Raw genomic sequence first — 22,592 nt, 5'->3', positions numbered from 1 at the left:
GAATTTCAGCTGTTTATGCTGTTTCTCCAGAGTGTTCGCTGATCTCTCACCAAAGTTACGGCAGGACCCCTGAGGAAAATCAGGGCCATTACCTACATCTTGAGTGAAATGCTTAGATTTCAGTTGTCCATTTAGTAAACATGTTTCAGTATCTCATAGGTGCTGAATTGCTTAAAATGATCATACAAATGCATAAAAAGTTGCATTTATTTTCTTATCATCTAGAAAGTAATAAAATCAAGTCTATTCATAACAGGATCAAAAACACATTGTTAAGAATCTACCTGAAGCAAGAGGGTCTTTAAGGCTTAAGTGATCGTACTGGAATATTTTAGACCAACTTGACATATTTGTTTCCTGTTTTTCCTGCATCAATTATTGTAATCATTTACTGCATATGAAAGCAAATATTTCTGACTCCTTCTGTACCAGGAAAGCTGCTATTAAGTTGCTTGTCATGGAAAAGGTGTCAGTAGTTGCCTAATTTGGTCTGATGAATGGATGATGAGGCCTGGTACCTTTCCGAAGTAGCTTAACTCCTGGGAGCCAATTAACATAGATCACAGCATAAAATGTAAAGAAAAACCTTTCTGTTTTACAAATGAAGGTTAGTGTCTCTGCACATACAGGCACAAAAAAAAATAGCAAACACGTTCATCCAAAATGCTAAGCTTTACTGAAATCAAGTTTGGCCTTAATTGAAACTCCATTTACATTTCATCATTTGTTGAGCATGACAAAAACTGACGGGTGAACTTCAGCAAAATCAAAAAATTCATCATTTTCTTGATTTTAAAATCTGCCTTCTATTCCCATTTTCTCCACTACCATTTTTTCAATTGCCTGATGAACGATGCGCACCTCCTCTTGGGTTAATGTTCGTTCCATGTGGCGGTAGGTAATCCTATAGCAGTGGCTGACCTTTTTCGTCCTAGACAGAGAAATAACCATCAGTTCATTTACTGCAAACGCAGGATGTGCATGCCCAACCTGCCAGACATATACATATATAAAGGTACAAGAGGGCTACCAATTTTATATTTTGTTTCTAGTCCAGTCATGTGAACTCTACACAGTTTTACTATAAACTGATTCATTATTCCAATCATTTATATTTTCCCTTTTTCCCCTGTTAATGTGTAGCTGCTGGGTAGGCACAGTTCTGAGAGTTTAGCCTTGGCACAAGGCTCGATTTATTATCCATGCCGAGTTGCTCTGTGAATCTGTGTCCTATTTTTAGCACGCTTATTAATGCATTTGTGTCAAATTCCTGTGTGCAATATTTGAACAATTTGTTGACCTGTTTTAGCACAGAGAAATTTCAAATTCCTGAATCGTAAGGCCTAGCACTTCTTAACAGATCATCACAGTTTTTTTTATTAACTTAACTATGGTCTAATTTATAATTAGAGCAACGTGCACTAGGTAATGAAAATCAAATCAGTTACTTTTCTTTTTTTCCTCAATTTTCCAATTTTCTTTTCCTACTCCTCTCCCCTTACTTAAGGAGGTTACTCAAACCGCCCACAAGCCCGATTGTACCTCACCCAACAAGCTATACTTCATGCATAAACCTAGCCGGTGAGTGCTCGTAGGTTATTTAACTATGGTCAACAGCACAGCTGAACCAGGCTCTGTCCTCACTTGACATCCACCTGAGATGTCCAACAAGAGTTACTGCACCATAGGAACAACAATCTGCATTTATATAGCTAGCTATCAGAAAGAGAAAACATGGTTGATTTTTTTTCTTCTCTAGCCCAAAGATATTGGGGCAAATTGTTGTGCCCTCATTGCTGCTTTGGCTGAGGGCAACTAACCCAATTGTCACATTTTTGAGTTTTGCAAACCTTTTTATGTTTGATTATTTTGGTTTGTGTGTTTTAGGCCACTCTCATGGTTGAGCTCCAACTCCTAAACCTTAAACAGTGTCCATCTTTGCCTGCAACTCCAGGAAAGGGTTTGGGAACATGCCCAAGTTAATGAACAGCGGGCCCTGTTTTGTAATTGCTATTAAGCACTGGACTATCTTATGCTTCCGTAAGATTTCCATTCAGTCCTTGAAAGCAAACTGAGACTTATGACAGATCTTGCTTAAAGTACGAAACATGAACCAAATTTATTAAGTAAACAATGAACAAGCAAAGCGTCTAACAGTGATAAGTTTTCAACTCAACTCCTCCGAATGGTAAAATAATAAATAGGTAGTAACTCTAAGGATTCAAAGGATATGGGGATCGGGCGGGAAAGTGGAGTTGAGCCCATAGATCAGCCATAATCTTATTGAATGGCGGAACAGGCTCAAGGGGCCGTATGGCCTATTCCTGCTCCTATTTCTTATGTTCTTATGATTCATCTAATCTCTTGTACTTGTTTTAAGATTTATACAGGATTCCTCTGATTTCCCCGTTATTCTAAATTGTCATAAGTTCCTTCATCTGAAACCTCTTGAGCAAACTGCCAAACCAGAAAGAATTTTTTAACTGTATTTTCCTGAGAGAGGTTTATCTGTGTTTCATACAGGAAGGCCCACTACTGACCGTCAACATGGTTTTATGAAGGGGAAATCATATCTGACAAATTTATTAGAGCTCTTTGAGGAAGTAATGGGCAGGGTGGATAAAGGGGAACCAATGGATGCAGTATATTTGGATTTCCAAAAGGCATTCGATAAGGTGCCACATAAAAGATTACTGCATAAGATAAGAGTTCATGGTGTTGGGGGTAATATACTGGCATGGATAGAGGATTGGCTAACTAACAGAAAACAAAGAGTCAGGATAAAAGGGTCATTTTCAAAATAGCAATCTGTAACTAGTGGGGTGCCACAGAGATCAGTGCTGGGACCTCAACTATTTACAGTATATATCAATGACTTGGATGAAGGAACAGAGTGTCTTGTGGCCAAATTTGCTGATGATACAAAGATAGGTGGAAAAGCAAGTTGCGATGAGGACACAAAGTGTCTGCAAAGGGATATTGACAGGTTAAGCGAATGGTCAAAAATTTGGCAGATGGAATATAATGTGGGAAAATGTGAAGTCATCCACTTTGGGAGGAAAAATAAAAAAGCAAAATATTATTTGAATGGAGAAATACTACAAAATGTTGCGGTACAGAGGGATCTGGGTGTCCTCGTACATGAAACACAAAAAGTCAACATACAGGTGCAACAGGTAATCCGGAAGGCAAACGGAATATTGGCCTTTATTTCTAGGGAGATGGAGTATAAAAGCAGGGAAGTCATGTTACAACTGTACAGGGTGCTGGTGAGACCACACCTGGAGTACTGCGTACAGTTCTGGTGCCCTTATTTAAGGAACGACATACTTGCATTGGAGGCAATTCAGAGAAGGTTCACTGGGTTGATTTCAGGTATGGAAGGGTTGTCTTATAAGGAAAGATTGAACAGGTTGGGTCTATATTCACTGGAGTTTAGAAGAATGAGAGGAGATCTTATTGAAACATACAAGATTCTGAGGGGACTTGATAGGGTAGATGCTGAGCCATATAAATACTGTGGCTACAAGAGAGCAGGTCAGAGGCTGGGTATTCTGTGGCGAGTGACTCACCTCAAGACTCCCCAGAGCCTTTCCACCATCGACAAGGCACAAGTAAGGAGTGTGATGGAATACTCTCCACTTGCCTGGATGAGTGCAGCTCCAACAACACTCAAGAAGCTCGACACCATCCAGGACAAAGCAGCCCACTTGACTGGCACCCCATCCACCACCCTAAACATTCACTCCCTTCACCACCGGCGCACTGTGGCTGCAGTGTGTACCATCCACAGGATGCACTGCAGCAACTTGCCAAGGCTTCTTCGACAGCACCTCCCAAACCCGCGACCTCTACCACCTAGAAGGACAAGGGCAGCAGGCACATGGGAACAACACCACCTGCACGTTCCCCTCCAAGTCACACACCATCCCAATTTGGAAATATATCGCCGTTCCTTCATCGTCGCTGGTTCAAAATCCTGGAACTCCCTACCTAACAGCACTGTGGGAGAACCTTCACCGCATGGACTGCAGCGGTTCAAGAAGGCGGCTCACCACCACCTTCTCAAGGGCAATTAGGGATGGGCAATAAATGCTGGCCTTGCCAGCGACGCCCACATCCCATGAGCGAACAAAAAAAAAGGATGTTACCCCTCATGGGGGAAATCTAAAACTAGGGGGCATAGTCTCAGAATAAAGGGTCACCCGTTCAAGACGGAAATGAGAAGGAATTTCTTCTCCCAGAGGGTCGTGAATCTTTGGAATTCTTTACCCCAAAGCTGTGGAGGCTGAGTCATTGAATACAATCAAGGCTGAGTTAGACAAATTTTTGATCAGCAAGGGAGTCAAAGGATAAGAGGAAAGGGCGAGAAAGTGGAGTTGAGGTAAAAATCAGATCAACCACGATCTCATTAAATGGTGGAGCAGGCTCGAGGGGCCGAATGGCCTACTCCTGCTCCTATCTCTTATGGTCTAATGCTGACTGCTCCTTTTAGATGCTAGTAACTTTGCCATCAAACACCACCAATAACCTGCTCACCGACGTTAAGATTGGGTTCCACCAGAACCACTCGGTTCAAGATCTCGCCACAGTCTTGATCCAGACATGGACATAAATGCCGAATGCCCAAGGAGAGGTGAGAGTAACTGCTCTTTACCTCGAGGCAGCATTTGATCGAGTATGGCATCAAAGACCTTGGAAAAACTTAAGTCAATGGGGGTCTCAGGGAAATCCTCCAATGGCTGGAGTCACAGCTGACACAATGGTAAATGATGGTGGTTGTCAGAAGCTAGTCCTCACAGCCTAGGACATCACTGCAAGAGTTCCTTAGGGAAATGTCCTCCGCCAAGCCATCGTCAGCTACTTCATCAGTGACCTTTCCTCCATCATAAAGGCAGGAGCGGGATGTTCCCTGAGGATTTCACAGTGATCAGCTCCATTCACAACACCTCTGATAATAAACCTGCCCATGCCAACCTACAGCAGGACCAGGCATAAGCAGACAAATGCCACACATGTGCCATATCATTGCTGACACCCCACCATTAACATCTTGCGAGTCGCCACTGACCAGTAGGTAAACTGGCCCAGCCATATCAACACCATGACTACAAGAGCAGGGCAGAGGCTGAGTGCTCTGCAACGAGTAGGTCACCTCCTGACCCTTTAAAGCCTATCCACTACCTACAAGGCTCAAGTCATGAGTGTGTTGGATCAATCGCCTGAATGGGTGCAGTTGCAACAAAAAATTTCTATACCATCCAGGACTTAATTGGTGTCTCTGCCACTGGACTCAATATCCATCCCCTTTACCGCTGGTGCACTGAAGTTACAATATTTAAGATCTACAGGATGCATTACAGAAATTCACCAAGGAAGCTTTGACAGCACCACTGTTCGCTGTGACCTCTGTCACTGAGAAGGTCAAGAGCAGCAATGTCGTGGGAATACTGTCACCTCCAAGTAACACACCGCCCTGACTTGGGCATGTACTGTCATTTCTTCATTGTTGTTGGGTCAATATCCTGGAATTCCTGACCTAAGATCATTGTGGGAGCATCAACAGCACAACAATTCCAGTGGTTCAAGGAGAAGGCCCACCATCACCTTCTCGGGGCAACTAGGGAAGGGCAATAAATGTGGCCTTGCCAGCATCATCTATATTCCAAGAACAATTGAAAAAAAAATAGCCTAGCTGACTGCTAGACTCCCTTTGTGCACAAACTGAGTTTAAAGTAATAGATACCAGAACCCCATTAGACATAATTCCCCTCTCTCTGTCACATCAGCACAGCCGTGCAATTAAGCCTAAACCTTCCTGGAGTGTATAACTCGTTCACCTACTCAGTCATTATGGGAGCTGAAATAAGTTATCATATCAAGGATCAACAAGGTCATCTATGTGCGGAACCACAAGAGATGGGTGAGATCCTAAATTAATATTTCACATCAGTATTTACGATTGAGAAAGGCATGGATGTTAGGGAACTTGGGGAAATAAATAGTGATGTCTTGAGGAGTGTACATATTACAGAGAGGGAGGTGCTGGAAGTCTTAACGCGCATCAAGGTAGATAAATCTCCGGGACCTGATGAAATGTATCCCAGGACGTTATGGGAGGTTAGGGAGGAAATTGCGGGTCCCCTAGCAGAGATATTTGAATCATCGACAGCTACAGATGAGGTGCCTGAAGATTGGAGGGTAGCAAATGTTGTGCCTTTGTTTAAGAAGGGCGGCAGGGAAAAGCCTGGAAACTACAGACCGGTGAGCCTGACATCTGTAGTGGGTAAGTTGTTAGAGGGTATTCTGAGAGACAGGATCTACAGGCATTTGGAGAGGCAGGGACTGATTAGGAACAGTCAGCATGGTTTTGTGAGAGGAAAATCATGTCTCACGAATTTGATTGAGTTTTTTGAAGGGGTAACCAAGAAGATAGATGAGGGCTGTGCAGTAGACGTGGCCTACATGGACTTTAGCAAAGCCTTTGACAAGGTACCGCATGGTAGGTTGTTACATAAGGTTAAATCTCACGGGATCCAAGGTGAGGTAGCCAATTGGATACAAAATTGGATTGACGACAGAAGACAGAGGGTGGTTGTAGAGGGTTGTTTTTCAAACTGGAGGCCTGTGACCAGCGGTGTGCCTCAGGGATCGGTGCTGGGACGGCTGTTATTTGTTATTTATATTAATGATTTGGATGAGAATTTAGAAGGCATGGTTAGTAAGTTTGCAGATGACACCAAGATTGGTGGCATTGTGGACAGTGAAGAAGGTTATCTAGGATTGCAACGGGATCTTGATAAATTGGGCCAGTGGGCCGATGAACGGCAGATGGAGTTTAATTTAGATAAATGTGAGGTGATGCATTTTGGTAGATTGAATCTGGCCAGGACCTACTCCGTTAATGGTAGGGCATTGGGGAGAGTTATAGAACAAAGAGATCGAGGAGTACAGGTTCATAGCTCCTTGAAAGTGGAGTCACAGGTGGATAGGGTGGTGAAGAAGGCATTCAGCATGCTTGGTTTCATTGGTCAGAACATTGAATACAGGAGTTGGGATGTCTTCGGCGAGCCCTCACGGGCTCCAAAACCCAGAGGTCCAGGCCGAGAGCATCTCAGCAGTCAGGGCAGGGACCTGAGCAACCTGCCACTACCTCTGCTGAAGCCACATGGGATGCACCATGTAGAAATACTAGGAAGAGGAAGGCTAAGGTTTTGTGATCACCAAGGATATGCACAAGTGTGTCTGATGGAATATCATGGTTTTCATTTATATTTGTTGTTTCTTACATGCACATTATATGTTATAATTGTCACCACCACTGCTACGTCTTGTCCATTCTTGAGTCCCTTGTGTGAAAGTGCCCTTTATGTGTTTCATCATGAACGCCCTGACTTGATGCCACCCATTGGGTGCGTTTACAATGGGAGTATGTGTGGTTGAAGGACTGTTTTGTACAAGTGGGGGTGGGGTGGGGAGCTGGTGACAGTGGTGGTGGTTGTTCCAGGTGGTCTGAGTAGTTCACTATCTACAGTTTGCAGATCTCCTTATAAGAACCTGTTTAGATATGAGTGACTCCCTGGCACCAATCGAGGGGCCGATTGGCCTACTCCTGCTCCTAGTTCTTATGTTCTTATCACGAGCAGCCATATGTACCGCTGCTCTAGCAATGAGACGCCCATTTTCGTCCTCCTCCTCCTCATCGTCGTCTTCTTCAATGTTGCCGGCAGATGAAGATGCTTCACGAGTGCATTCGAGCTCCTCCACCTATAACCCTCTCTGCTGAGCGATGTTGTGCAGGGCACAACACACTACTATTAGTCTGCACTACCTCGCTGGTGAATACTGAAGGGCTGCCCCAGATCGATCCAGGCACCTGAAGCACATCTTCAGCATTCCTACAGTTTGTTCAATAACAGACCTGGTAGAGATGTGACTATCTTTGTATTGCTGCTGTGCCTCGTTGGTGTTATGAGCCACATCTGCAGGGGTGTCCCTTGACTCCAAGGAACCAGCCCTTAAGTCTGTCTTGTGTGTAGAAGAGGACTGGGATGTTGGACTCGTGCAAAATGAAGGAATCATGGCAGCTGCCAGGGAATCTGGCACACACCTGCAGAAATCTCTTCCAGTGGTCGCAAACCAGCTGCGCATTGATGGAGTGATATCCCTTTCAGTTGATGAACAGTCCTGGCTCATGTGCAGGTCCTTGGATTGCTATGTGTGTGCAATCAACTGTGCCCTGCACCCGTGGGAAGACAGTGGAAAAAGTTCAAACCCACTGCCCTCTCAGTCTGGTTGATGTCGTCGCAGGGGAAGTTGACGTAGTCGGATGCCCTGGCAAACAAGCCATCCATCACCTATCGTATACACTTATGTGCAGACAACTAACAGACCCTGGAGATATCGTTGGTGGCGCCCTGGAAGGATCCGGAGGCAAAGAAATTGGGGGCAGTGGTTACTTTGAGAATGATGGGTAATGCGTGGCCACCAGGTCCAGCCGGGAGCAGCTCTGCATGAAGGAGCGTGCAGATGTCTGTGACCATCTGGCAATTCAATCTGAGCCTGTTTAGGCACTGCTCCTCAGAGAGATCCAAGGAGGTTCAGCCTCTGTCTGTAGATCCTCTCATGAGGTAGTGCCTCCTGCGACGTTAGCCCCTCCGTTGATCCTTTCTCTGCTCTTCTGCAGGCCTTTGTGGTGCACCTCTGTCTTGTGCACCTGCAACTCCCAGAACTGCATGCCGTGATGTGCCTCCTCCTAAGATGTACTGTTGAATAAATCCATTGCGTCCCCCACCCCCCCATCCTGATGATGTCAGTTTGAAGGGGTCCAAAATGTAAGTAAATATGTTTGAACACAAGAATTCTGAGTGTGAACAAAGAAATCTCAGTCTAAACACAAAGAACTCCCAACCAAAGGTTTGTCTGAGAGAACTGAGTGCCCTGCTGCAAAAACTCACCTTTTATTCACGTGTCAATCACTGGTTTAAAGGTCCACGAGGGTCGGCTGCAACTCGCCTCCGTTTCCATGGTGTGGTTCAGAGACCATGGGAGACTCGTTCAACAGAAGTTAAAATGGTTTTTTGTTACGCAATACACAAAAAGTTAATCGCTTTAAGTGGTTTAAATACCTAAATGGGCCTTTTAAATATTGGCCCGCCGACTTTAAGTGCCGGTGGGAGTTCAGAGTGTCAAAAGCGCGCGTACATCCAAACGTGTCTGGGTCAAACCTGTAAGTGGGCGTGTTGGAGCCGGGATGTGGTCCCGCTCCGAAAACAGAGTATTTTCACTGTCCACCCGCCGCCAACCCACCCATTCTTGGGGGTTAAAATTTACCCCATTATTCCAAAGAAGCATTTCCTGACACCTATCTGGTTAGGTGTCATTCTATTGAATTTGGTCAGCTTAATACCTCAGTTGGGTACACACAGACAGATTGAGAGATGTCTTTGGATCCTACAGTGAGTTGCAGCTGTACTTGTGTGGGCAAACACTTTTTTGAATGTGTGACTGGCTGACCACCTAATATAGTTATGGCCTTACTTTATGCTAATGCCCCTTGCTTTGGTGTATATTGAAAGGAGTTTGAATAGTATATTTGAGGCTGAATTCCTCCTAATGAGCAGTCATTTTGAACCAGACAGTGATAGGGCAGGCCTCAGACTCCAGGGTAGCAAACAGCCAGGTAAGGTATAAGGGACCTTATATCAAGCGTCAATTTTATCTTGTGTCGGCACAGGAGAAACACCTTTGCTGTTTATGGTATTCCAAGGATCATGGTACAATTTATAATTACTATAAATCTATTGTTTGCATTTAATACAATTCATTTATGTTTTTACTGTTCAACAAATCTGACTAGCAGTTTATACAAATTCTTCCACCTTGTCACTGTCTGATAGAATATTTATTTTTCCACCTTGCTGAAGCTGAGGATGTCACGTGGAGGTACATGATATATCCAGTAAGCTGAAGTACAATGACAAAGGTTCTGTGTTTGGCTCTTGGACTCGCTACATTTGCCTAGATATTGGGTAAGTATAGACACAGTTCACGATGTGGCAAACATGTTGTGGGGGGGGGGGAGGCGGTGTGCAGGTGGTCTACGATGCTGAACCCAAAGAAAATATATAGTGTATAAACCTAAAAACATAACATTCACTCAGTTGCCAATCTGGGAGACACCAAGTGGAGGCTGCAGAGAGTGGAGGTAAGGGGTATGGACACTGGGTAATATCATGTGCCTCACCAAGAAGAGGCCACCTGCCTGTTCTCTCAGCAGCAGAAAGCCATGAGTACATGTGAACTGAAGAATGAAGAACAAGGATATGTTAATTATATTGAAAATTACATAAAGGGTTTAAAAAAAGTAGTTTAAAAAACAGGTTGTGCCCCCATGCAATTATATACAGCTGTGTAAGATCACCTCATTACTGGCATCTATGTAAACAATTCTACCCATGAAAAAATTCACAGAACTACCTGTTGTCAAGCTCTTTATGGTTCTGCAATTTCTGAAACCTGCCTATGGATTTCTGGCTCTTTACCCCTGGGCTCTTGCCAATCTCAGAGCTAGAAGTCAGGATTGAAGTGGGAAGATCTAAGTCATTGATACGCAAACTGAGCATTAAAGAAATCTGAATCATAAACAAAAAAATGCTGGAAATGCATTGCAGATCAATCAGCAACTGAAAGAGAAAGATTGGTTAATGTTTTGGGAATTTCCACCGTTGCACATTTCCAGCATTGCTGTTTTTTTCTTTTTATCACAATTAGTCTCTGCTGCAAAACCCCCCCAAAAGCAATTTCCCAACAAGCGCAGTCAGAAAAAGCAGTTTTATTGCACAGGAAAACTTTAGCTCTAACATACATATCAGAAAATAATTTAATTCTGAGACAACTGTGGGTCTCTAAATCTTTAAACACTGTCAAAGTTAATTTTCATTACTAGAACATTCTGAAGTTTTATCTTTTTTCCCATAGTTTACTCAAGACAACTTGCATTTATTTAAGCCTTTATTGAAAGGTGCTTCACAGAGGCATAATCGAACAAAAATAGATGCCAAGCCAAAGAAGGAGCTATTGGGATGGATGACCAAAAACTTGATCAAAGTCTGAGTTTTAAGTAGGATCTTAAAGGTGGAGAGAAGGAGGAGAGGTGGAAAGACGGAGGGATATAGGGAGGGAATTCCAGACTGTGGGGCCTACGTGGCTGAAGGCACAGTGGCCAATGGTGGAGTGAGGGGGGATGCACAAAAGGCCAGGTTCATAAGAACAGGGAGATCTGGGGGGATTTGTAGGGCTGGAAGAAGTTTCAGAGATAGGGCAGGACAAGTCCATGAAGGGCTTTAAAGATGAGAACGAGAATTTTAAATTTGAGGCTTTGGGGGACTAGGAGTCAATGTAGGTCAGTGAGGACAGCAGAGTTTTGGATGAGCTGAATTTTACAGAGGGTGGAGGATGAGAGGCTGGAGAATGGGAGGCTGGTCATGAGAGCATTGGAATAGTTGGACTTGGAGGTGACAAAGGCATGGATGAGGATTTCAGCAACAGATGGGCTGAGGTAGTGGTGGAAGTGGGTGATTTTACAGAGGTGGAAGAAGAATTATTAGATTTTCTATTATTTTCCATCACAATTGCAAGAGAGCTTTGATCTGAATTGTAACAAAAATATTTTTTCCCAGCTATGTGCTTAGCTGGGAAAACAATCAGAAGTAGTAATGATTTTAGACTGACAGTAAATATTTGCCAATCCATAATATGTGACAAAATTACAAGAGGGATCAACGACTTTAATTAGCAGCTTGTACAGGGGTGTACATAAAGCTCCTGGTGTCACACAGGAAAGATAATTACTTAAAGTTCTCCACGTAATCTTTTGAGGACTGCTGTAGTAGTTCAACCAAACTGAAAGCAGTGCTGAATATTTTAAAGTTTCTTCAAAATATACACTAGAAATGAATAAATGCTACCTTTTGAGAAACCCAGCTGAAGGACCAAGACCCATAGTGCGGGCACCACCGAAGTAGAAAAAGAGTTGAGGTAAATCAGACAGTAGTGATTAGGTGATGCCAACTTTGGGTTTTAAAATCTTGTAGATTGTAGGAAGAAGGCAAGACTGGGGGAAGCTAAGTTGTTTCATATTACAGAGTTCCTGAGAAAGAAAAGGTTAGAGTAGGAGATAGCGTGAAGAATGTCAATTTCAACACAGTGAAGATTTTTGAAGTACCAGTACGTTAGAAATTTTTTAAATTAATTTTTGCAGCTGTTACATGTCTGAGAATAGTTGGAGCTGATTTTGCTGCTGTTACTGCCCTAGATGCAGCAGGTCACATTGTAACCGCACAGAAAAAGGGGCAAAGACGTATAATGTCCTTTGTCTACAGCACCCATTTTTGGTGGGCATAGAAAGCTTCTGTCTGAAACAGACAGGAGCTTGCAAATGATTTGGTAATATTGCAGAAGTATCATCATAACCCCTTCCATGTCATTTATCTGTCATTTTGCTGAATGCTTTTCCAGTTACTGCCTGCATAAATGGATATCCAGGGTTGCTTGGTTTGGAGTAGTATATAGAAAGCTTTTAGGCCATTTTAACTCATTTTTCTATTTTCTTTCTGCTGGAAATCATAAGCCTTTGTGCCAATTGTTTAAAAAGATTTGTCCCCAGCAGCTTCCTGAAGTCTTTCACAGTTCTCATCACTGTTTGCCAGACCTACTTTTGTGTCATCAGTAAATTTTGAGATTGTGTTCCCTATGCCCAGGTCCAAATTATTTTTATACACTGACAATAAAAGTTGTCCAGTACTGACCCCTGGAGTACACCACTTCCAACTCTTCTTCAGTCCGAGCAATACCCATTTCCCCTAACTCTGTTTCCTGTCTGTCAACCAACTTTCTCCATGCTGCTATATTTCCTAGTATACCATTCACCTGAATTTTTTTTTAACAAGTCTTTTGTGAAACAACTTAATAGAAGCTTTCTGAAAATGCCATTTGCACAACGACAAGTGCATTCCTTTTATCGATCCAATTGGTCACTTATTCAAAAAACTTGAATTAATTTGTCAAACATGCCTTGACTTTAACAAATCCATGCTGTCCTTGATTAACCCATGCATTTCTAGTTGTCCACTAATTTTATTTTGAATTATGGATTCTAAAAGATTGCCCACAACTGACGTTATACTAACTGGGTTATAGTTACCCAACAACTTGCATTTATATACTGCCTTTAACGTAGTAAAACGAACCAAAGGAGCATTATCCAACAAAGCCACATAAGAAGATATTAGGACAGGTGACCAAACCTTGGTCAAAGGAGTAGGTTTTAAGGAGCATTTTAAAAGGAGGATAGAGAGGTAGAGAGGCGGAGAGGTTTATCCTTCTCTCCCTGGCTACTCTCCAGTCCCACTGCACAATTTGCATATTTGAGGATTGAAAAGTTGTAGCCAGAGACTCTGCTATCTCCTCTTTGACTTCTTTCAACAGGCTAGGCACTGAGAAGATTTAATAGTGAAACAGTTAAAAAGAAACACTGGATTCCCTGGATTTATTGGGATACAGAATATAAAATGGAGTCTGCTGGATAATTTTTATACTCTGGGTAAGGTCAAATAATCAGAATTGTACCTTATTTTGTACTTTTGTTGACGAAGTCAATAAAGATTCAAAGGGAAAAAGAAATGTATTTCACTGTCAGCACAGGAATTGATCAAGGCCAACAAATGTAGGGGATTACAGCCAAAACACTGTAAACATTCCTTCTGTGTTACAGGAGCAGCAGTAAGACACTTTTCAAATTTATTTTAAAATTCTTATTTAATTCATCATTTATTTCCTTCGTGACCCCTTGGACAATTCAACGATTAAATTAAACAGAACAGACATCCAATCCCTGCAATTTACACCACTCCATATAAAGTACTCAAAAAGTTGGTGCTACACTTCAATATATTATATTTATATTTATTTTTATAGCAAATAACTCTGCAACTGATATCCTGAACAACTCCAGAAGTGGTGACTAAGTATTCAGTAATTATTTTTACAATATTTATTAAACACTTTAATCTGAAACTACAGTGGTCACTAGTTCACAATTGCAACATGTCAAAAGACGTGATGCTGCCACAAGTGGAAAAGGTAGATAATTATTACCACAGAATGAGACAAATAGCTTATGTTTTTGACTCATGAGCAGGCAGCAGGATCCCAGAATTCTGGAGTCCGCCAACACAAATCAGGTGGTGCACTGATCACACTCAGAGACGACAACATTATTCGTTTCTCATTCCCTGATTGCATTTTAGCCAGCACCAGCTTAAACCCCAATTCTGTTCCACACATTGCTTTGTAAATTAGACAGCCATGTGTGCCAATGTAATAATCTACGAAGTGCTCTGCTTCTCTGAGGTTTCAAAGCTTTTTCTGTACGAGGTGTGGCCAAGTATACAAAAAAATTGTATTATGTTTTTAAATCTGTTTCTCTATATTGCCTGAAAAAAAAAACTCAGCAAAAAGTCAAAAAGACTTCCTCTCATCTGAACTCATCTCCCAGCCTCTCATAAATAACGCACACTTGTCCTGGAAAAAAAAGTGTAAATGATATTAGGAGAACAATGACAACTGAATGAATGCTTCTGGCAGCGAGCTCACAAATTCATGACAGCACTTCAGCCGTACATTCGTATTCAGTTCACATTTTAATTAGTCCCTGCTTTTGTCTTGCATTCTAATGTTGTGATATGGTGAGGGAGCTGCCATGTCAGGCAGAAACAACAGTCAAAAATAGTGGGAGTGATGAATACCCAGGTTATGCTAACAGACACACATTGCCAACAGATATGTACTAATGTACATAATGTTTTATAATTTCTCCCTATTTTACTTCTTAGAGGTGCATACAGACATCAAACTCATGTTACATGGGGTCACCACACAACTCCCTTCTCTTGAGAAAGTTGGCAGTCTAGCCCATGGGGTTTTCTACAACCACTATCAGTGCTGCGCTATGATCATTTGAGTAGGGCAAAGTAGATTCCCCTCCCTTTCGCCTCAGTTGCATATCTAACAGCCTGGTTACAAATTGTTGGGACTCACTCTACCAAGGTACGTGACTTTAAGTGACAAGCAGCACAAAGAAGTTGATTTCTGTTAATGATTATTATAGAAGAGAAACAAAAGTAAAGATACTATGAAGTTATTAAGTCAGTAAGATCTGTGGGGATGTTTCACCCAGTTGCAGGATGAACAGATTCAATGGCTAGGGTTTTGACGCAGAAGTATGGGTTTCCCGGACGTCCGTACGATTTTGACGTAAGGACATCTTTTAGTTTTTTTTGTCGGTTTCCCTTCCGACAGGCCAACTTGATTGGCATGCTGATCTCAGTTGGATGGGAGCAGAGCAAGGAAAAGGACGTCCTCAGGTAGGTCTTCGACTGTATGGATGAGGGGGCGGGGGCGGGGGTGAAAGAGGACAGTCATCGGTGGTCAGTGACAGGGGAGTCAGTCACGGGGCAGGTGGGGGTCAGTCATCGGGGGTGGGGGAGGGATTGGGTGTCAGTCACCGAGGGGGGCTTGGAATCAGGAGTCAGAGCGGGGATCTATGGTCGTTGGTGGGGGGGGGGGATCATTTCGAGGGGGTCGCCGCAGGTAGACTTGTTGGGCCTGGGGAAATGTACTCCTGCTCCTCTGGGCTCATAAGCTGTGTTATAAAGGCACCAACTTGCAGTTTTGGGCCTTCTCACCTCCTCTCGCACAGCATGAAGGAGAAGGCGTGGGAATCCCGGCCCGCAGGGGTTGAAATCGCAAAACCTTTCAAAATGGAGGGCCGCAGTTTCCATCAAAAGGTTTTAGTGACCAACCGCCTCCTGGGAGCGGGTTGGTCGCCACCCCTCGACCCGCCCCAGTGAAAACTGGAAATGGGTGGGTTGGAAGCAGGTTGGGGCGGGTCTGAAATTGTTGCAATTTTCAATGCCCCCCCCCCCCCCCACCCCCAACCCACCCGTTTTTCACAGTTAAAATCCTGCCCAATGTCTTGAATAAACTTTGTTTCTACAATAACTACTAACAATTCGAATCTTACGATTTTTTCTAAATAAACTGTACCCTTCTCTGTTCAGGTAGATGTAGATATTCTCATGTAAGAAGCAGATTATGGTCATAAATGACTGACTGAATTCACAGTCAAGATCAACAGCATTGAGATAAGGCAGTGTGTTAATATTTTCTTTTTATATATTTTGACTAATTTTCCTCCTTTTTTCTGCAATCTTGCATCTTTTCCTTCACACCTGGCTAGACACCTGTGCAACTAGAAGTGAGTGCATAGCCAATGCTATGCTATGATTAGCTGTATGAACACTACAAAGCAGGTCGCTGCCAGTGTTTCCTGTAGCGTCTTGCCAGGAACTGCCTAGGCATGACTCTCCCCTATAATGACCACCCCTCCTCTCCCCCGCAAACCTGCTGTGACACGTCGAGCCTCGTTACCTCTCAACACAACATAAATTGCAAACTGAGTGGAATGGGGCATCAAACTGTGTTCGATCTGTTCCATGACACTTACCTCCCCACCTACCTAACCGCTGTATTAACATGTTCTGACTGGAATCTTTCCCATGATTTAAAATCCTTCAGCAAACTATAAAAACAATCGCCCACAGAACCTAACAGCCCATTTAAAAAATAATTTAACAGGCTACCCAATCCGGAGGTTCATCCACACAAGAATAGCATACCAAACAGTCACACTATATAGTTAGAACATTGTCACTTTTGGTTTTCAGGATTTAAGGAGGTTGGACTTACAGGGATAAAGTTAGTTAAAATTAGTTGTTGAGTTAACAAAATAAAATGAGGATAAACCTACAATAATCCTACCTGCAGAGGTGCCCATGGTACATTAATTCTGCCATGCATTGATTAGTTGAACATCAGCAAGCCAAACTCTACATAAAATGGTAATATATTCAAGTCCTCATCCAGCAGGGAGGGACAGACCTGACTATGAATGTCCAAGTTCAGTTCAAATATACTCCCAAGATTTATTCCCTTTCCACATATCAAGCAGCCACATTAAATTAACCTCATCTCTCAGCTCTGCTCTAATGTATCAAAATGGTGTTAAATGATATGGTTAACAAATAGTTAACAAAGTAGACAGCTTTCTGCTATCATTAGAATCATAAAATCATAGAATCATATAGTACATAAGGAGGCTAATCGGCCCATCGTGCTGTGCCGGCTCTTTGAAAGAGCTATCCAATTTGTCCCACTCCCCTGCTCTTTCCCTGTAGCCCTGCAAATTTTTCCTTTTCAAGTATTTATCCAATTCCCTTTTGAAAGTTACTATTGAATCTGCTTCCACCACCCTTTCAAGCAGTGCATTCCAGATCATAACAACTCGCTGCATTCAAAAAAAAAATTCTCACCCCCCCCCCCACCACCGGTTCTTTTGCCAAATATCTTAAATCTGTGTCCTCTGGTTACCGACCCTCCTGCCAGTGGAAACAGTTTCTCCCTATCTGCTGTATCAAAACCCCATATAATTTTGAACATCTCCAATTAATCTTCCCTTAACCTTCTCTACTCTAAGGAGAACTAGCTCAGCTTCTCCAGTCTCTCCACATAACTGAAATCCCTCATCCCTGGTACTATTCTGGTAAATCTCCTCTGCACCCTCTCTAAGGCCTTGACATATTTCCTGAATTGTGTTAAAACAGTTAAAAAAAAACACTTATAAGTTTCAGACAAACCTGTGAATTTGTTAAAGCTCACCTTGCAATGATTGCAATTTTCCTGCAGCCGGTGGAAATCAAAGCAAGTTTGAAACTACCATCTCAAGGTGGTCTCACACTGCCTGCCTACATTTGATTCTTACACTCAGATTATACAAAAAAAATTGGTACTGATGTGAAGTTTTCTATTGATGTTTATTATAATGCTCTATCAGGCTGATAAGAAATTTCTTTTATTCTGGACCACTTTTAGAACTTCTCACCGTAAACATTTATTTTTCTAAACCAGTTTCTAACTAAACAATGTTCACATAATTAGCTTGAACTTCTCAGTCACATCTAACTTTAATTCTTGCATTCTCAACTTTCCCTCCTATTGGGTTCTTCTGTTCAGACGAGCCTGATAGCTCATAATGTTAGGCATTGATCTGGTGCAGAACAGCTGTGCCTCCTATCAGTTAAACAATTCATTTACATAGGGTAAATAAATTGTCAGATCATTAGTGGTCTTTTGATTGTTCTGGGAAACTGGTTGGTTTAACAAGCAAGTTTCCCTTGAATGTGATCATTAACAGGGGACTTCAGCCCATGAGACATATAAGCAGTTCTACTAACCTGACACCATGGGCCCGAATTTAGCAGGCCTGCGGGTTCCCAGCGGGTGGTCCTCCGGGAGCGTGGTCAACACGCTCGGCGAAATTAGTGGGTTGCCCACGCGATCGTAGCAGGCAACCCACTAATAGGAATCAATTACCTGCTCCTCCGGGGTCCACGGCGCTGGCCTGCGCGTCGGGCGGGCTGCACATGCGCAGTACGATCTGTCAGCTGGAGGCTCTCTAGTTAAAGGGGCAGTCCTCCACTGACAGATGCTGCAACCAATGGGACAAATTGCAGCATGGAGCAGCCCAGGGGGAAGGCTGCTCCCAGTTTAATGATGCCTCACCCCAGGTATCATCAGATGGGGTGAGGAGGAGGGGGAGGACACAGATCTTCCCCCCGGCGGGCGGGAGGAAGCGGTCTGCTGCTGCCACCAAGAAGGCCTGGCTCGAGGTGGCAGAGGGGGTCACCTGCGCCACCAACATATCGCCCACCTGCATACAGTGCAGGAGGCGCTGCAATGACCTAAGTAGGTCAGCCAAAGTGAGAACACGAAGTCTTTCCCCTACACTCCGTCTGCCACAACACTGCCCCCACCCCACATCTCCTTCGGCACCGCCAACACTATTCTGTCACATCACCCTTCATACCCACTCACACCCCATCCTCATCTTACCTCCACCTACTCACCTCGCCAGTACTCACCCTGCCACTAACACGCAACCCAATCCACATACAATCTCATTGCTCCATCCCATACTCACCCTCTCGTGCATCTCCCTCACGGCCAGCCTCACTCAACCTGCCACCACCTGTGCTGCAGCCACAGGGCATACATCACATATGTGCAGTAGGCAGCGTAAGGCAAACGTCTCGTCAGCATGAAGGGGGTGCACAAGGGTGTCTGAGGGTTTGTCATGAGTGTTACCCATATTGAATTTCAGAGCAACAAACAGCACACATTATATTGACACCACCACTGCCACGTCTCCGCGAATCCTGTCCGCTGTGTCCAATAATGCCCGCTCCTGGGTATCACTATGAGGACCCACCACTGATGCCACCGATCGTGTTACTGCAGAGTAGGTGCAGGTGTATTTGCAGGGCTCGTCCGCGCAGACGACTGAGAGACATCGGCGGTGTAGCCGGCTGCACCCTGGAAGGATGCGGAGGAGAAGGTGTGGAGGGCAGTGGTGACTTTGACAGCGACAGGTAAGCAGTTGGTGCTGGGGCCAGCCAGGAGCAGCTCGGCATGAAAGACGCTGCAGATCTCCACGACTACATGTCGAGCGAATCTGCGCCTCCCTGTGCACTGCTGTTCGGAGAGGTCCGGGGAGCTGCGCCTCGGTCTGTGGACCCTGTGGCGAGGGTAGTGCCCTCTGCGACGCGTCTCTCTCTGCGGTAGCCCTCCCTCCTGCTGTGCAGGTGGGCGTGCAACAACACCGTGTTGGGGGGATCCACGTCTCTGCGGCGGACGGCGTGGACTGCGAGGCTGCTGGTGCTGGTCATGCTCTTCGTCCTCCCAGGGTCTCCACACACCACCCAACTGGCAGGTGTTGGTCTGAGGGGTTGTGCAGTTGTGTGTGGTTCCTCGGACTGGGGCTGCGGTTTCGTGTCGGTCTGTCCTCTGGCTTGGCGGGGGGGGGTGGAGGGCAGGGGTTGCCCTATGTGACGCGGTGGCCTCCTGCGTGGGTGAGGGCTCTCCCCCGTGGAGCGCACCTTGGCACCTGCCACAGGCTGCTGGCTGCAACATGCCTGGTTGGAGGGAGACTGTTTCCCCCAGTGTGGGAAACTCAATGCCTTGAACCGAAAATCCCACACTTCCTCTTTTGACAGCTGCTTCAGCTCATTAACTGACCACAACGAGCAAGGTAAGTACTCTCAAGTGGAACCCCGCTGGCTTTAATTGCCTGCGGGATTCCCACCAGCGGGGCTTGCGCGCGCAGCCCCGCACGTCAGCGCGGTACCCGGAAGTGGCCGGGATTTCGTCGCGATCCGGTCACGTGACCGGATATCGGGATTTTCGGGGCCACCCCGCTGGGAACCCGCAGGAAACACGATCCTAAAATCGAGCCCCATATGTGACAGGGACGGGGACACATCATTTAAACTACTATATAGCACCGACACTAATTGGTTTTGCAGAGACAGAATCTACCATATTAATAATTTCATATCAGACTTTATTGCTAATATAAGTTTCTCAGTGTGGCTTCCATTATAGGGAATATAGTAAGATTAAAAGGAACTCACCCCTCCCCATCCCCCAAAATTCAGAAACAATAATGTGCAATTTTTATGATAAGAGAAACACATTGGCCCTGAAATTTCACAGGAGGTTCTACTAGTGTCTCGCTGTAACTTCAGTGCGGAACCGAAAGAACTCCATACAAAATATTGTAAATGGCCGTTTTCAGCCATTTACACTATTTCCCTGAGGGTTCGGTTAACCAGAAGAGGCCACATAATGTGGTGCAAGTGGCCAGCTGGTGGGGGGTGGGGTGCCAGGCACCCAAACCAAAACACAATCTGTCAGCGCCCCACATGGCCACTCCTACTTAAAAAAGACCTCTCAGTTTCAGAGTTCCAGGCCCTGATCCTGGTCTGGACTCTCCCGCTCCACCCTACCACTCCACCACGGAGGGGTCCACCTGCACCAGAATTGGAGGCCATTATGCCTCTTCTCCCTCATGCTAGCATCTGATATTACATTAGCGAGGTTTTGGAACCTCCCAGCATTAGGTGTACCTGCCTCAGCCCTGTCCCAGGTGCCAAGTAAGGGGAGGATGGAATTTTACCCCTTACTACCTCTGTGCGAACTCTACTTTCTTGGGACTAATGGAACTCCTGAGGATTTTTAGCCTCCATATTTGCATTAATGAGCATTATACCCTCACCACTTTTGAAGGCTTTTTGGAGAGAGGAGCAGGTCAACCACGTCATAATATTTTGAAAACAGTTTGACTATAGTCTAATTGGAAAAAATGGAGACCATTTATTGAGAGAGCAGCAAAAATGTGAACTGTGAATTTTGTAGCTCGATAGTATTCTGCATTACAACATTTACAATAGATTACTTTTGTAGATAGGGCATGACAGATATAGCAAAGGATACTTAGTTCTCAATGAGTAAATGCAACATAAAGCTACTGGCTGGTAAAATAGTCTCTGAATAATGTACCCATGTCGGTTGTTTTTGAAAGATTAATGAGACCATAGTCTTACAAACCAAACTGACTAAACAGCTCAGTCTTTCACGGTCAGTGGTACATTTGAATACTGCTGTAGAACATAAACAATCATCACCATGGTTTCCCACTGGGAATATTAAAAAACTCATAATAAATAACTCCATATTAATGCAAAAACAGACCGAGTTGAGAATTGAAACCCACTGGCATATGAAGGGTCTGTCATGGTGCTTGAGGGGTTAAAGCTAATGTTCAAGGTTGCCAGCTATCAAGGCCGAACACTATTCTGCACATTTGTTGCTGATATTTACTACTGCCACTTTATCGGTTTTCTAGATTGAGAAGCCATGACTGCAAATATTTTACTGACATGAGGGTGAGGGACGTGTGACATTACTATCCAACTGCAGATATCAGTGAAGTAAAAACCAGTGAAATTAGATTAAGATGAGAAGTTCATGGAAACCACAATGAATGAGAAGCTCTTGCAATATTTCAATCATAGCACCCAGCTGTCTGATCGCCGATTTGATTTTAAACTGAATCAGTCAATCTGTGACACACTCAATTTAATGGTCCAAAAATAGAATGATTCTCTTGATTCACAGCCCAAAGTTACAGCAGTCGGCTCTGACATTTCTAGAGTCTTCAAATGGGTATGATATCCCAGCTACATTAGTGGGACGCTAAACTAAATATGCAACTTCTTCAGAAGATGCAAACTTCAGGTTATGCTAAATAAGCATTCATCTTCCAAACACATCTGTGCAGCAGGAAATCATGGCTGGCCGACACTGTGCCTTGTCTTCATCGATGACAATAACAACAACTTGAACTTATTTAGCGCCTTTAACGTAGGAAAATGTCCCAAAGCGCTTCACAGAAGCATTATCAGACAAAAACTGACACCGAGCTAAAGAAGGAGATATTAGGAGGGGTGACCAAAAGCTTGGTCAAAGAGGTAGATATTACACAGGGCCTTCAAGGAGGAGAGAGAGGTATGGAGATGGAGAGATTTAGGGGGGGCAATTCCAGTGCATAGGGCCTAGACAGCTGAAGGCATGGC

The 22,592-nt window shown here is 44.1% G+C and overlaps 1 protein-coding gene across 6 annotated transcripts in view; it reads right to left on the bottom strand.

Annotated features, from left to right (window-relative positions):
• Window positions 1–657: 657 nt before the first annotated feature.
• The window catches only part of fars2 (phenylalanyl-tRNA synthetase 2, mitochondrial), a 475,406-nt gene continuing 453,471 nt past the window's right edge, over window positions 658–22,592 (bottom strand). For all 6 annotated transcript variants that reach the window (XM_068001781.1, XM_068001784.1, XM_068001785.1 and 3 more), the window contains one exon: window positions 658–931. In XM_068001781.1, the coding sequence (XP_067857882.1) occupies window positions 793–931 (139 nt within the window). In that variant the 3' untranslated portion in view covers window positions 658–792. The remainder of the gene's footprint in view (window positions 932–22,592) is intronic.

This window comes from Heptranchias perlo, chromosome 2, assembly GCF_035084215.1.
Source record: "Heptranchias perlo isolate sHepPer1 chromosome 2, sHepPer1.hap1, whole genome shotgun sequence".
In the NCBI taxonomy this organism is placed as follows: domain Eukaryota; kingdom Metazoa; phylum Chordata; class Chondrichthyes; order Hexanchiformes; family Hexanchidae; genus Heptranchias; species Heptranchias perlo.
The sequence above is the reverse complement of the archived record's forward strand: the minus strand, read 5'-3'. Positions and strand labels throughout refer to the sequence as shown.